Genomic DNA, 17735 nt, shown 5'->3' on the forward strand with positions numbered 1-17735 from the left:
AGTGGCTTGGAGCTCAACCTCCCTTTGACCAGCTGGAGCCCATTGTCAGCATAAGCCACTATGCGACACCCGCTGGACAACCTCAGCTGCAGAAGAGAATCAAACTCCACTACCCACAACAAAGGACCCAATACGCTTGCCTTGGGACACCCCTCGAACAGTATCTTGCCTACCTCATGGCTGCCCTCGCGGAGCAGCACATCCCGACCACTGAAGTAACTGCATTACCTGCAATTCACTCACAGTGCATTCTCTTTTTTGCAGTTGATAAATGGCCAAAGGCCACCGCAAATTGTTAATTGTCCCTGAAATGTCTAGAAAAATTCCCAGGACATATTCCATCGCATTGGTCGTCACCATACTCATCACACAGAATATGGGGTATCCTCAGTACCTTTCCCGGGATAAAACCCATACTGGTTCTCCATCAATAAGCCACACAGAGTTAACCTCTCTTTTATGTGAAAGTAAAGAACCTTTTCCAAGACCTTACCAATAACTAGTAGCAATGTCAAGGGCCTATATGAAGAACTAACAATAAGATTCTTGTCGCTGCCTTTAAACAACACTTTAATAATCCCTTTCTTCCGATAAACCGGGAAGCATCCACCAAACAACAATTGAAAATATGCTTGATAATTCTAATGCTCACCTCTACCCAACAAACAAGAAGCTCCACTGTTTTCCTTCAAACCCCAGGGCCTTACCACTACCTCTATAGATGGCTTTATGCACCTCGGCCTCAGTAATTTCCAAGGACAATGCACCCCCACAAAAATGAGCAACCTCTTGCTGCACCTGCAGATGGTATATGGTCTCCCCAGCTTCGATGTCATCAGGCAGTAAATCATCAAATAATCTGTGCAAGATTCCAGACATATCTGAAATCATACTAAACCTGGTCGAGAAAGCAGATAGAAAAACGTCCTCCTTCTTTTGTGTCCCAAAACCCTATATACAACTCTGCAGGGATCCTTGTTCCTCTGCTCATGCACAAAGGTACGCCAGGAATCCCTCTTCACCGTATGAACCTTATGAAAGTAGTGAGATCTGCGGTCCCAATATTCAGCGACAAGGACTGCCCACTGCTCAGGATCACACTCATGTTGAGACATTCTCCTTAAGTGTCAGACAGCCTGTTTCAAGGCTGACAATTACCCCAGCCACCATGGAGCAAGCATCTCAAACTAAACTGCGGGGAATAGAGCAGTCAGTGACATTGATGAAAGCAGCTGACAAACTCTCTGCCAGATCCTCCAATTCCAAAGACTCCAGACCCTGATCTAAAACTTGAAGTCTGGCCAAAAAAAGTCAATAAATTTCTAGTCTGCTTGCCTGTACAGTAGATGACCCTGCTGAGCTGGAACATTACATCGGTAGTGTTCACCCGAATCACCAACAATCTCATAAATTATCAGTCAATGATCACTTGAGCAATCATCCACCACCTTCCAGTCACAGACATTGGCAGAATAAACCTTCCACTGGTGACATTGATGTTCGTTTCACCAAACAGTCAATACCCATCTACTATATCTGTTTTGGTGGGCAACTCACCAGTTACATTAAATACCTGAAGATTATATTGGCCTAAAAAGCCCTCTATTAATTCACAGTCATCATCAGTGAAACCGCTTGACTAAAATAACGGCTTAGTGTTGACATCTGCACCAATAACGATTGGACTGGTACCAAAGAATCTAAGGATTTTATCCTTGATCTCAAGATGATAATCAACAGGGTCTCTGTACTGAAAATATGAAATTCCAACATATAGATGCAAGTTCTGAACATCCACACGGACAACATGATTGTTAGAGAGCTTTCGAATGAAGAGACAATCTATTTCCCTTCTGCACACAACAGTGGATATGCTATTGGAACCACAACAGTGGATATGCTATTGGAACCACAACAGAATCTCTTACAAACAGAGAAATCTGGCTGTTCTCTGGACACAATATATAGATGCTGCAATAAAACAACATTCAACCCTCAACAAAGAGCGACTTCACCAAGTTCAATCAGAACAATGTAAGCATCCTGTGCATTTAACTGCCTGAATTTAACCATTCAACACTAACGAATTCAAGTGCATACTAGTAACAGCCCTCTGATAAAAATCACATTCCTTACTATTCATAGAGTGCTTGGACTCCTGAACATGCTTGCAATTTGCACAAGTCAGACACTCCAACTTTTTTGGGCACTCATCATCATGCTTGTGACCCTCATCACCACAATGAGCACAGACTGTAGAATGATTACAGAACGTAGCCCTGTGACCACACCTGCAGCACTTGAAGCACCACCGGATATTTAAAAACTCCTTGACTTTACATGAAGAAAAATCCACAAACAATCTGCCCTTATCGACAAAGCTGTGAAAAACAGTTAGCTGACCTCAGAAATTCCGTGGTAGCTCTCACCCTCGCACCTATCCAATTTGAAAAATAGTTGAAATTCAGATGTGAAGGTATCCTCAGTCATCTGAGTGTTTTGCTCTCAGATAAGAGTCATTAACTCCACCTCAGATAATCGTCGATTTGTCATACACAATAATCTGTGGGCGCCTCTTATGTTTAGGGTCGACTTTCATGTCGGGACTACTGATCTTGGGTGAGTCTGAGATGACCTGCATGGTCTCTTTGTAATCAGCAACGATGACTAATCTCTTATTTGTTTCTTTTATATTGCAAATTTTCAGGCTTGACATCTTTTGTTTAAGGACAACCTGAAACTCATTCTTCATTTCTTTTGTAGGCTTAGGCTGCCCCCTCCGTTAGGTTAACTAATAGCACCTCAGGCTGCTTCCAGGACAAACTTGCCTCCCATTTTTCTTTTAATACCTCAGAGTATCATTTACGCTGAGGCACTGCCGACTGCAGAACTGGAGGAGGGGCAGGAACAGTCTCCTGCACCACATCACCTATCATAACCTGCAGCCGAAGCATCAAAAAAAGGTTTTAACTCTACCTTAGAAGTAATGTTACCCCAAATATTCAAACCAATACTCTTTGGGTTAACAAGAAATTATATCAGAGAATCAAACTTTTCCTTAAAAGCTCTCATTAAAGGAATTGAACCACCAACTTTTCCAACCATTTTATTAAACTCATCAATCACTTTTTTAACACAGGGCTTTGTGACACACCAGAAGTTCCCGGTGTGACCTCCTCCTCCCCTGAGGAGGCAGAGGAGTCATCATCAAGTCAAACCTTAGTAATAGCCTGTGGGGTCTTACTTGGCATGGACCTGCCCAAACTCTTCCCTTCAGTGTCTGATATTATTTTTCACTTGAAGGAAACCAAAAACCTAACTAAATGTAAATAACAATAAATTAATAGTTTGTTCATTAACTTACGTAAACAAAAACAAACGTAAATAGTATCAACCAATAGCAACACCCGCTGACAGGCCAACAAAAGTGATAGGCCATTAGCAAGCCACCTAGTATAAATAAGATGGTTGCCGATGGCAACACCAACTAAAAAAAAAACAAAATATAATAAATGTCAGAGACTGAATAACTACAAAAGTAATGTAGTAGTCCACCCCCTTGAAAGCGGTATAAATAAATAAAACCACCACTAAGCTAGTCTAGATAGCCTACCTACACAATTAACTATACTAATATTCAGACAAAAAAATCCTAGAACACAAGAGCAAAGAAAACCAAACTGTAATGATATCTGATCAAAGGAACTGTAAATAGCTAATTTATGAATGAGTTAACGGTGGCTATTTAGACACAACCATGTTGAAAACTCTATTTGGTGTTGACTGTCATCATCCTCAAAAGAGCAAGGCCAAGTGATTCTCTGTGCTGAAATGTAACACCCACCATATAACTACTTTAGGGCTGTGTAGTGGCCATTCACAGAGTTTGCATAAATTTGTAGGTGCACCCATCAGCAGTTTTGTTGTTTACGGAACTGTTGAGCAAGAAAATTGCTTTATCACTAATGATGAGGCATCTCTTGAGGTCATGCGATACAGTTACACCATCTGTTGGTAACAACGAGCGCACAATATTTTGTGTGCAGCAGTTAATTTCATAATTCCTAGACAACTTGCAGTTTATATGGGTGTAAATGCAAATCATGGTGTAAAATTAGTCATTCACCTGTATCCAGTAAATTCAAGTGTTGGAAATGGCACCTTGCTGATCGATGTGGTTGCCTCTCAAACACTTCTCAGACACTCAGTATTTTCAGGTAATTGGACAGTGTTTGATGAGTGCAGGCTTTATCCTGTACGATTTTAGTTTCATACCACTGACTATTTATTTTTCTTGAAGGTGCATTCCCACATCGCTAATTTTCACCAAATATCCCTCTCAAAACCCTCTCTGCACAGGTACAATCGACTTGATTTCCATTATTCATTGAATCCAAGCCCATATGAAACTTGGCCACATTGTCAGTGACTCTTCCCCACACAAACAACTCAAAATGGGTAATGGTAATTGCTACACTCTGCATATATTTAATTATTTTGGGGTAATCATATAAATAATTAACCTATTGGTTTTACTTCTAGCCAAGAATCTTGTTGGTTGATGCTGTCATCATCAGTTGTATATTTACATAATTATGAATAAAGTGTGCTAAAAGTTTGAATTTTCTTTCAAATATCGCTTATCCAGTTTGTGTTTTTATTTATTAAGTTTTGTCATTTTAAGTAGATAGTCGCTCTCAAATTTTGCATTAATTTATTTTTATCTTTAAAGTTATAAACGTAAACATATTAATACTATTATGAATTTCCAGTACAAGTAAATTGTTTTTATAGCTTATAATTATGCTATAAAGCTTTTATTGTAATTATAAGTTTCTACGCTAACTTTGTAAATTATGAAATCTTAATTGTATTTTGTTTCAGGTATATTTGTTTTACCATTTTATTTATTTTAATTTTTTTTTAATTTGAAGTTTTTGTGAATTTATGCAGTGTGTATTATTACAGTTCTATATGTTTATGTATTATTGTTCCAGAATTGTTATTGATGCAAAAGAAAACTTTGAAGTGGAAAAGCCTTTATTGCAACCAATTTCATTTAAGTTACTAGTTCAAAGAAACTTATCTACGTCATGGTTTACTGATGTACCAGATCTTGACATCGGTGGACGCTTTGATACTATTCATGTAAGCTCTTTTCTTTTTAAATTAACTATATTTTAAAATCAATGAGTATGCTGTAAAGCTTTTCAATGACTGTAAAAATAATTTAGTGTTGTGTGATGTTAGTCGCATAAAAAATGAAATCGTACATCGTACCTACGGTTTCGATTTTGGCAGAATTGTTAGGGTTCCAGAAAAATTATGAACTGTAACAAATTTTAATTTAATTCTTAGCACTAGTTTTTCTTCTGTGATCATTTTCCTACTTATAAATAAAATTCTTATACAAGTGTTTAAAAAAGAATGCAACTCAAGGTTTGATAATGTATATTTTATATTTACTATTTATATTAGACTATTTTTTACTCACAATATGAAATTCAAATTGCAAAAAGAAAACTTTCAGTGCTTGTATACTTTAATGTAACAAAATAATACATTAAGTAATTACCTTTAACAACTATAGGTTTTTAGCAATTTCATGAAATTCGCTTTTTGTAATATATAAAACGGACAAAATGTTATACAGATACTTTTTTGCAACATTTATTCATTTAAGTTTTTAAATCTCATATTTAATGTTAATTTTTATCTTATCTGAGTGTGAGGGTTGTTTAGAAAATTACTTTTTTAAATATCAGCAAAGAAAAAAAAGTGATGGCATGAGGCCTAAAAATCTTTGTGGTCACAATCATGAGATCAAATGATGATAAAAAGATTTTTGTAATAAGGGTTTCTTTTCATTTCAAGCAGTACTGTCATTTTGCTGAAACTAACATTCGTTTTCTTTAAAAATGAATGTTAGGTTATATAACATTACATTAAATTGTTAGGTTAAATCAAAATAAATTTAATCTTTTACAATTTTGTAAAAAAATGAAGGACTTAGAAGTGGGAGATAGTGATCTAACATCAGTTTCATCTATATGCAATGTTCATTCATGAAAAGAGTGATGATTTTTATTGCTTCACTTTCTCTCATTGTGGCTGATCACAAAGTCATTCGAGGAAACCAAGTCTGTCCATTAAAATATATAAAATTCAGCATCTGAATCCTATTTTCATCAGCAGAAGACTGAAATCAACAACAATACTTTAAACATTTGTCACAGCCTAGTTCTTTCAATACATGAAATATCACTAATACTGATTTAGTACAAGTGAAGTTTTTAATTTTTTGTAGCCCTGAAAGCAATAGCTGTTGACAGAACATTTTTTTTTTTTTTTTATGAAAATTTGAACCATTTGAATGTTAAATTTGATTTATTGCATTTTAAAAATTTTAAACTTTTTCACTTTGGGGTTACTGTGAGAAATCAAAGTTCTTTTTTTTTATTTGAATCAAAGCCAATAATTCATCTAATTTATGACTTTGACTTAGGTAAGAAAAATTCCCTATAAATAGGGAATTTAGTTAGTACATTGTAGTTTGTAATATTGAATTTAATTTTTTTATTCTGTTGAGTTGAAATATTATATATAACACATTGTTTTACTAAGAAAGAAGTATATTAATTTTATTAGCCACTTAAAAATTTAAACACATGCTCCAATAATTGCATCCAGTATAGTTTAATTTTGACCATCTACAGAAACTGGGTTATTAAATTGACTTCAGCCATTTTCATTTTTATTTTATTCCACAAAGTTTAGTTTCCACAAGATGATAAGGTTTTGATACTCCCTGAGCTTTTGTAGAACTATGAGAGATGCAGTTTAATGTTTTATTTAGAACTTAAGATCTTTCTTTTATCAATTATTTGTAATATGAATATTCAGTTGGAATTTTTTAATAATCTCATATAATAATTTTATGTCGTGTCAGTAGTTTAAAACAGTATTTATTATTTTTTTTAGCTGTATTCAATTGTAATTTATTTATGAATATCTATTTTCTTTTGATAACTTTCCAGATAATTTTAAAAAAAGAGGATTATGTTATGTTAATGACTGTATTGTCTAAAAATTTTGGTGAAAGCGATGAAAAAACATCAGTGCCTGTTACCACTCGTAGTGTTTCTAGTGGAAGGGTACCTTCAAAACAAATAGTGGTTGTGCCTTCAGATAGACATAAAAGTGTTACTGAAGAATCAGGTATATATAAATATTTTGTATATCATAAGCATTTTTTAAATTGATCCCAATTAAAACAGTAAATTAGTGATTATTCAAACGATTCACAATTCCATTAAGGATTTTGAAATGGATTATGCATCGTTTAATGGAAAACTCAATCGCTCAACTTGTAGCTGAGTTATATATCAGTTAGCTCCAGGGCATAATGTAATATAGCCTTTTAAACATTTTTTATATTTAGTGTGGCATTTTGGAACACCTATCATCCATTCCTGATAAAATCTTTATAATCTATAATTTATCAGACACATTGAATCCACTCTTTCTATTAATAATATCCATTAAATATTAATTATTTAAACTTCCAATATAGTAAAATGATAACAACATTTAATCTCATAGAACTTTCATTGTTGTTCGCATCATCAGTCTGATTAAACTTTATTAAAAATAAAATTACACACAGTCATGAACCGAGACAAATTGAATTGTTGAATACAATTAATTAATGTACGTATTTTTTTTTTTATTATTACTTTATACAGATCATAATAGAATCACATTTAATGCTTTATTAGATTACAATCATCTTTAAATTATTATAAGTTGCATAATACAATCAGGTTATACAGAAAGTAAGTTCCAAAGGGCTAATAAAAAACATCAAGAACATACTCGCCTAAAATTTTTGTTGCTCTTTGAAATATAAATCTTACTATATTTATCAAAATAGTTCGCACCATTGTTGAGGCATTTATCATAGCAGGAACTGCTATATAACTTGTTTGACCTCATCATGACCATGGAACTGTTGAACAGCAAGGAAGATTTAAGAGACAGGAGCAAGTAATAGTCACTTGATGAAAAAGATGATCATTCGGTTCCAAAGGAAGTTCATGCAGGCTGTGCAGAGGATGATCAAACTGTTTCTAGTCAAAGGCAACAAGGAGATGATGCATTGTAGTAGCAACATGTGAAGTAGCACCTTTTCATGTTGCTGGAATTCTTCTTGGTAATGTTTCTGATCGCTAGCACAAAATATTTATCTTGAATGGGAGGTTGGGGACAGCTGCTGTATTCTGATCTGGACACTTCAATGACTAATATCTAAACCACGACTGAAGCTATGGATGTGGGATTTTCACTAAAGTTTTTCTCGTTACTTTAAAATCCAATTTAGTTTTACATTAAATGATTTTAATCTACATTAAAATCATATTTAATGTAACCATCATGCTATTTAGAAAAATAATGTGAATTCAATGTGGCAGATCCAAAATGACCGACAGTAATTTCAATTTTCTTTGATCAGTAATCAACTACATTTATTCTGGTAACATAGTCATACTCAGTTTTCTACAATTAAGTCGTTTTCAGACACCGTGGTATATTATTCTTTTAATTATTATACGATATCTCACTGTTTAGGTATAGAAATCTAAATAAATAATTTGATATTAATTACTATTTCATATGGAGAACATTCAACTACAGTTCATTAATGTTCAATAGAAATACACAGCTGTCATCTTTCTCTGCTTTCACCCATATAGTCTGTTTACTTAGTGTATTTGTAGTACTAGAATACTTTCAGTTTTTGCTGCTTAGAGGCATATCAACTATTAGTTAGTGCTCTCAGCAACTTCTAAATATAAGAATTGCAGACTACCTTTCTGAATTAATTTCTTACAATGGTCTTAACAAAAACTATTCACACAGCCTGTGTTACACCTGCAATAAGGCTTTGAATTGTTACATCACTCTTTATGTTGTTCAGCATCTACATATTAGAACTTTGTTTAATCTGTAATCTACTCTTTGTCTAAATGCTCAGTAAATAATTCCAGACTCTAACTTTGATTAAGAAAAATATCTTTAATTAATTTCAATCAAACTTTAAAGTAGGAATGTGAAGATATTGCTTTAAAAGTATAGTATTTAGTATTTTGATTTGGACATATGAGCCAGTTTAGAGATAGCAATTTATGTATTTTATACATAAATTCTATTTTTAACTGATTCTAAAATGCTGTCACCATATTGGATTCAAGTTATGTTTTTTTAAATGGCACGATAGTCATAAAACACATCACTTCAATGTAAAATTTAATGAAAAAATTTATGGCAAAATCTGTGTAGCGATATCATTGCACGGATAAAGGATACTCTATCCATTAGAAAGCCTATTAATTGAGAGTGCTTATTTATTAATTTTCCATACTAGATTTTTAACTAACGATAATTAAATTTGTAAAGTTAAAAATTACTTTGCTTTTTTAAAATTGAAACCAGTTTTATTAATTTTTAAGCTAACGTCAATCAAACATTAACATTTTTTTAGTTTGTTACTGATAATATTATTAGGTGCTCAAAATTTAATTACTCTGACCTCTAAATAGTTGTATATTCCATCTTTAAATGCTCTTCTTACATTTGCAATCATATGAAAACTAAGAGATGTATGCATTAACTATCCTAGTCTTCACATTTTCAATATTTGTTGCATAGATTTTGTTTACATTATACTTAAAATTGGGTCTCACAAGAAAAAAAAGCAACATAAGGTATGGAAAATATTCTGGCTATTCCACCAATCCTCCCCAACATATTCCATTTTTCTGGAGATTCAGCAGTTAAGAATACTTTTACTTTTCTATTGAAGTAAGGTAGTGCGCACAGTCTTACTGAAAAAACCTTCCCATATTGCTGGAATTCTTCCTGGTAATGTTTCTGATCGCTAGCACAATTTCTTCTTCCATTAAAATCAAAAAATCTACTGATCCCTTAAGTTTATCATAAATGAATAAAAGTCCAATTATATGATTACATAGAATGGTGACAAAAAACATTAACATTTTTGAGATACTGGATTGTCAGGTTCAAGTAATAATTGTGGATTGTTGGTATCCCAGTACCTACAGTTGTGTTTATTAACAAAACTTATTTTTATAGAAATTGAATTCAACACTGGAGAAAGTATTTCGGACAAATAATGAGTTATCTATCGTAATATTTCTTCACAAAATTGAATCTGATGATGACAATCATCTTCATTGAGGTTTTATGTAGCTACGTTGTGTAAGAATAGAATTTGTTTGTTATAAAAACTTTCTATGACACACTCCATACTTGTTACCAATATTTTTAGCAGACTGTTTAGGATTTTCCAAAACTTTACAATTATTCTATTATCATCTAAAGGAGATTGAGACCTGTTTGAATGGACCTGATGAAATAGTCTTGATATCAACATTGAAATTATACTTATCTAACTTAACTTGTACTTATCTAAATGTAACTTATCTAATTGACTGGTTGTTTCTTGAAATAGGACGATCAGGAAAAGGATTGCTAAAAGTGTCATTTTTTCATGAGAGTTTCTATTAATTACTTGCTCCTAAACTAAATATTTTTTTCTTTTTTCAAATATATCTACCAGTGTGTCAAAGATTCCAGTGAGGAATCAACACATAACTGGTGAACAAATTGAATAATCACAGGCCAAATTATAAAAAGTGCTAAAGAAACAAAAATTTACATTTAAATAATAGTGCAGTTTGTAGTATTACTTTTAACAATAACAGTGATTGATCCATTTTGTGAATAAAAAAAAAATAAACACCTTCTTCCTTCAAATTGAAATTTTACTAAAAAAATACAGTATTAATCAAACTAATTCACAATTGTTCGTAAAATATCAGCTATAAAATGAAAGTTATGATGACTTATTTATATGGTTCAAAAAATTTTAAGAGAAAATCAATTAATGTAAAATGAACCAATAAATTTTCATGCTTCAAAGTGTTTCTGTATATTGGTTTATTTTAGTTCAGAGTTGTATGAAGAAGCACCCTCAGTTGGTAGGTTTTTAATGGCTGATGTCTTGAAACAAAGTTATTGATACGTTTCTCACCATCAAATTTTTTGTAATTTTAGATTGAAATGATGTTCCACAGATGTACTATTTAAAAAATAAAGTTGAATGGTCACAAAAATTCTACAAAAGGTAAAAAAGTAGAGTATTTGTCTAAAATAGAAATGCTGTCTATTACGATTCACAATTATAGAAAAAAATAAGAGGGGGAATTTATTTCAAATATACTCTGTATATATTTCTGTAAAATATTTATATTTTTCATTTAATTTAAAAATTTTTTTTCAGAATATCTTAAAATATTTTAATAAATCAACAGTTATTGTATTGGTGTTTATATTTTTATTTGGAGAGGGTGAATTTGAATCTTGGTCAAGTTAGGTATTTTTCACGTACTGCATATTTCATATATTACAATCACCTACATTCTTCTTGTAATGAATTAGTCATTAAAAGACATTGTGAGAGAGGGAAATGGAAAGGAAGGAAGTTGTCTTGAAATTTTTAGAAATAAAGTAGGTACTTATGTATTAACGCCACCGCAGCTACAGCTTTATTTAAAAACAAAGTAGTCAATCGGATTTCGGTGGAAAATGAACAGTTTATTTTATAAATATAATTTAACCTACGCTCGCTTCGCTCACTAACCTTGACTAATTATCACCGTAATTTTTTGAGTATTTATTTAATAAATTCAGTAATTATTGCAATTATTTAAATAATCAAAACACTCCTGTTAATTAGTCAAGGTTAGCGAGCGTAGGTTAAGTTTGGTTAAATTATATAAATAACCATTTATTAAAATTAATAAAGAGACTGTTTTGAATCTATGTTAAACTCTATATTGGCCCATTTTCCACCGAAATCTGATTGACTACTTTGTTTTTAAATAAAGCTGTAGCTGCGATGGCGTTAATACGTAAGTACCATAAAGTATTACTCATAGCAGAAGATGGCCATTATTAATTTGTGAATCAACTTCGTGTATTCTGAATTAATACCTTATAAAAAATGTAATAAATTAAAATGACTCATTTACATTTACTAAATTAAGAAATGTATTCTTTGATACTTTCAGGTAGGAAATCCACTATTGTGGCAAGGAAAGAAGTATCAACAACAGTTAAATTTACGTTTAGATTGGAAAGCATTATTGTGGAATTATTTGATTTTGACATAAGATCGGTAAGTTCTGTTGAATCAGATTCTTATATATTTTTTCATAGCATGATTATTAATCAAATATGTATTGTTAGGTTGCTTTTTTTTTTAATTTTACGAGGCATATTTATAAAGTAAGAGTGATCAGCTTATATTTAAATATTAGCGGGTTAACACAATTTTATGCATGCAGGGCCATCTATCGGCTATTTACAAAGTCACTGCAGTTGTTTTGATTCATTAGTCGTTTGCCTGCCGGTGAATGGAGATCACAATGTCCGTGACAATCATTTCTCCCGCCAGTTGTGAAGTGCACGCTGTGATTCAATATTTGTGTGCAAAAGGATCCTCAGCTGCTGAAATTCATCGGGAGTTGTGCCTAGTGTATGTACCTACAGTAATGAGTGAAGGAAAGGTGTTAAACAGTGGTGTCGAGACTTTAAAAATTGCCACACAAATGTGTATGAAGAGGAGTGGAGTGGCAGGCCCAGTATTCAGACTGACGAAATTGTTGAACAAGTGAACCGAAAACTGCGATGTGATCAGTGATTGACAATTAGTGTTCTGGCTGAAGAATTTCCACATGTTGGACGCACCTCTCTCTGGATAATTGTTACAGAAAAGCGTAGATATCACAAATTGTGTGCAAGGTGGGTACCGAAAATTTGCAATGGACAAGCGATTTTTGGACCACTATCAACAAGATGGAGATGATTTGTCTTCCCACATTGTTACGGGTGATGAGACGTGGATATCCTACACCAACGCAAAATCAAAACAGCAGTCAATGCAGTGGCACCATTCAAGTTCCCCAAAACCGATAAAATTTAAGCAATCTCTGCACTCAATTCAAAAAATGTTGGCTACCATTTTCTGTATCAACAATTACAGTTGACATATATTGCAAAACGCTCACCAAACTGAGACGTGCGATCTAAAATTGACAACGCGGGAAATTGTTGCCAGGCGTAATCCCCCTTCATGACAACACATGTCCTCACACCACTGGTTTAACCAAGAATAAGATTCAAGATTTTTGTTGGAACTTTTTGACCATATAGTCCCAACTTTGCACCTAGCGACTTCTTGCATTTGAAAAAGTGGCTGGGTGGACAATGGTTTGAAAATGATGAGGAACTCAAGACTGCTGTTGTTAACTGGTTCAATTCCCAGGCGGCAAACTTCTATGCAGAGGTGTTAAAGAAAATGGTGCAGCGTTACAAAAAGTGCTTAGAACTGAATGGCGATTATGTAGAAAAGTAAAGTAGATATGTAGTAAACTTAAACGGTAATTAGTAACCTTTTCTCACGAGTAATTCTTTTTAATGACCAAACGGCCCTTACTTTATGAATATGCCATGTGTTTAAAACTTTTCAGTAGCAGTACTTATATAAATATAAGTACCTACTACAAGAAAGAGTGTTTTTTTAGCAAAGAAATTTTTAAGATTTAGATTTAATTACCATTTGACATATTGAGAAAATATGTACTGTGTCTGTCTACCACCGCCACAGCTCTGTGTTAAAATGTGAGCATGCGCTCCACATTTTGTCATTTGTTGTCTTATGATAGACACCTTGCAAGTACAGTGACGTTTGTGTTTACAGTTGATTAAAGATTAAACATAATTTTAAATGTTTAAATGTTTTTTAAAATCAATGCAAGTCCTACCAGTTGTGATAAGGATAGTTTTTTCATTTTTTTAACACAAGAAATATCAAACTAGTTGATACTCATCAACAAATTAGTGAAGTTTTTGGTGAAAAGCTATGAGTGATGGAATGGTTAGAAAATGGGTGCAGCAGTTCATTGAAAGACAAAGTAATATGCAATACGAACAAAGGAGTGGACACTATTTCATTATGTATTGGGTATTCTGAAATTTCTTAAACAGTTCTGCATGAAATTGTGACACGAAACCTAGGCTATCGCAAACCCTCCTTGCTCTTATTGGAAAATGTTGACAAAGGTCCACAAAATCAAGCAATTAGACTCTGCTCAATCTTTTATAATCCCATATGAAAATGAAGGTACCGAGTGACTGCCACTAGCTTCTCCTTCTCAAGCAATGTCTTGTTGGTTAGCACTACAACAATTATGCCAGTATGAAAAATACTGTACAACACTGATCATCTATAGTGGCAGCACTGTTCTTTGAGGAAGAAATGAAAAGCATTACTAGGTTTGAAAAGTGTCCCAATAATGATGGAAATGATGCAGAAAAGTAGTTTAAGGTTGCTGTCATGACTGGCTGCACCTGCCTCCAGTTACTAGACTGCCCTTATAGCATTATGGTACTTCAAGTGGCTAGTCTCCACTTTGAGTCGGTGTTTCTTGCATGGCCAACTGTATGTGGGTTGCTTCAGTCATCTGTGAGAACAATCTGTATTTATACACTCAAGAGATAAAAGCTGTAACTACTATTTTTAAGATGACGACTGACTATTCTAAAACATACTTCAGATTACTCAGTTTCAAGTCCTGTGCTGATCAAACTAAATTTTTCTCGTTTTTATTTGCTAAAACATGGCTTCTACAAAGGTTTGTGGATGTTCAAATCATCCAGACAATTTTGGTTATTTCTGTGGTAAATCGACACCTAAATTTCAAAGAATACTACTTCTGAATTGATAAAAACAGCTTATAAATTTTATTTTGATTCTGTACTCAGGGATCAACTTAAAACCTGGGCGCCTCATGTTATTTGCATATCGTGTTCAATAACTCTTAACTGAATGGTTGAAGGGGAAACGATGGGCCATGCCATTTGTTGTACAGATGGTTTTGTGTGACCCTACGGACCACTTCACTGGCTGCTACTTTTGTATGACAAGTATATTTTGATTTTCATTCAAAATAAAAAGCTCATAAAATAAGCAGATGTATCCTCAGCCCTAAAGCTCATACCTCATGTTACCTGTACCTGTATTGCTAGAAAACCAGTCTGAAAATGGAGCAGATTATGTAGAGGATGCTGAAGAATTTCTTCCTGTATCTGATGACTTATTCAAATCAACAACATGAACTTAATGATTTAGTTGCGATTAGTTATCAAAGCAGCAAGTTGAACTTCTGGGGTCTTGACTGCAACAGTGGAATCTTTTAGCGGAAAAAACAAAAGTTACTACTTTTAGAACACGAAACAAAACTCTTTCAACTTATTTTACTTTGAAAAATTCACTGTGCATTTGTACTGATGTCGATGGCCTGATGAAAAGAGCTTGGAATTCAATATATTCCTGAAGAAATTGTGTCTTTTTATTGACTCTTTTAAAGTTAGCATGAAAACAGTTTTTTTGATAATGGTAACAGACAGCCATCCATTCCATTAACTCATGCAGTCTACATGAATTTAACTATGGCATCAATATTAGAAGCAATAAAATAGAAACAGCATGTGTGGAAAGTTTGCAGGATCTGAAAGTTGATGCTTTACTACTTGGTTTACAAGGGGGGTTTATGAAATATTATTGTTTTCTTTGTCTTTGGTTTAGTCGTGATACAAAAAGTCATTACCAAATAAAGAACTAGCCATTGCGGCAGAACTTTGTGGCCGGTGAAAAAAATTTAAAGCATTTATTATTAATTGAGACTGGTAAAATCATATTTCCACCATTTCATGTAAAATCCAGACTCAAGAAAAATTTTGTAAAGACAATAGACAAAGATGAACTAGGATTTAATCATTTAAAAATAAGTTTTCCTAAATTGAATGACGGTAAGCTCAAGGAGGGTACATTTATCGGTCTGCAGATCAAGAAACTGTTTAAGAACTCAACTTTTGACAATAAATTTAGTATATGACCGAGCTGCATCGAAGTCCTTCATAGACATTGTTGATGATTTTTAGGTGACAGAAAAGATGAAAACTATGTTTTTGTTTGTTTAATAAGCTGTTAGAAAACTAAAAAACATTTACAATCTAAGATGTCATTAAAAATTAATTTCCTTCTCTCCCACTCATACTTTTTTTAAAAAATTTGGGTTCTGTCAGTGATGAGCAAGGAGAGCTTTTCCATTTGGATATTCTGACCATGGAGGAGCATTGGTATCAAGGAAGGATCCTGGAATGATGGATGACTATTTTTGGTTTTTGTTTGGATTTGGTTTGATCAGAACCTGTCAATCATTGTATAAGTGAAAACATTTGTATTATATTATAAAAATTAAACATAAGACAATTCCAGTGACTTAAATTTTTTTAAATTGTTATTTTAAATACATTTCCATTGACTTTTAGACACTGTTCATTTAAAATTATATTAATGTATTTCAATTTATCTGTGTTTGAATAAATAAAAATTGAATCTAAAAAACATGACATATTGCATAAATTCTGATACAGTTTTGAATTCAGCATCCCAAAATCAATTAAAATCACCATGTACGATTCCAGATACATGAAAAAAATGTTCTTCTGTTGACCAGTGTTATTTATAAGCACCCTCAGATCAGATTAAATATATTACAAACCATACTTAAAAGAATTAACCTAATTCCTCTTTCTAGAATTAACCTAATATTGTTTCAAAACAATATTAGAATTAAACAGAGTATATATTTTGAAAACAATAATCATAGGTTTATTTAAATTAAATTTTTGTAGTCCACATCTCCTCTGTACTTAAAATCTAGCTAATTGTATAATATAAAACTTATTCAGCCACTTCACAAAGTACAGAATTAAAGAACATTCTTACCTTAATTTTTTTCATATTAAAGCGCTTTTGGGTATAAGCCCATCTTCAGTAATGTTTTTTTTTTAATTTTACTTTTCTACATTTACACATTAGATAACATGATACATTAAAATTTATAGAACAAATTTGTTTAGTCATCAAAAAATTAATTTTTTTTTTTTTTAAATCTAAAACATTATAATATTAAAATTTCCTTTAACATGCTACCTATATGTCAGTACAGTACTGTACTGATTATCTAATTTATTTAAAATTCCTTATCAATTCATTACCATCTTAAATAATATTTAAAAGAATGTCCCTATCAAATTCTGTCTGCAGATTCATTAGGCTGAATTTATATTCATATACTAGCAGACCCAGCAATGCTCGCTATTGCTAGATTTGAGTATATATACAGATTAAATCGACACAATTGAAAGTTTGATAAAACATTAGCAAAATGAACATTATGGAACTTCAGAAAATTTAACCTTTCCCTTTCTCCCTTTCCTTTTTCCCTTTCCCCCATTTTCATTTTTACCATATTCACATTCAGCTGTTTTCCTATCTCTCCCTTTCACTTTCCTTCCCCAGTTCTCTTTCCCTTATTTTCCTTTCCTTTATCTTTTTTCTCCTTTCCCCCTTCCATTTTCTTTTTTTCATTTTTCCCTTCTTTCCTTTTACCTTTTTTGATTTTCTCTTTTTCCCCACTCGTAAATCGGTCCAGTAATGGAAGAAGTGTTAGGAGAACACCAATTTGTTTTCAGGAAAAGTATAGGGACAAGGGAAGTAATTTTAGCGCTCAGATTAATAGGAG

General features: G+C 32.8%; 1 protein-coding gene across 2 annotated transcripts in view; it reads left to right on the forward strand.

Moving 5' to 3' along the window:
- Vps13 (vacuolar protein sorting 13C) overlaps positions 1-17735 on the forward strand; it is a 286208-nt gene that overhangs the window by 125547 nt on the left and 142926 nt on the right. For both annotated transcript variants that reach the window (XM_075374575.1, XM_075374576.1), the window contains exons 26-28: positions 4998-5148; positions 7038-7218; positions 12153-12259. In XM_075374575.1, the coding sequence (XP_075230690.1) occupies positions 4998-5148; positions 7038-7218; positions 12153-12259 (439 nt within the window). The remainder of the gene's footprint in view (positions 1-4997; positions 5149-7037; positions 7219-12152; positions 12260-17735) is intronic.

This window comes from Lycorma delicatula, chromosome 9 (genome assembly GCF_047948215.1).
Source record: "Lycorma delicatula isolate Av1 chromosome 9, ASM4794821v1, whole genome shotgun sequence".
Classification (NCBI taxonomy): domain Eukaryota; kingdom Metazoa; phylum Arthropoda; class Insecta; order Hemiptera; family Fulgoridae; genus Lycorma; species Lycorma delicatula.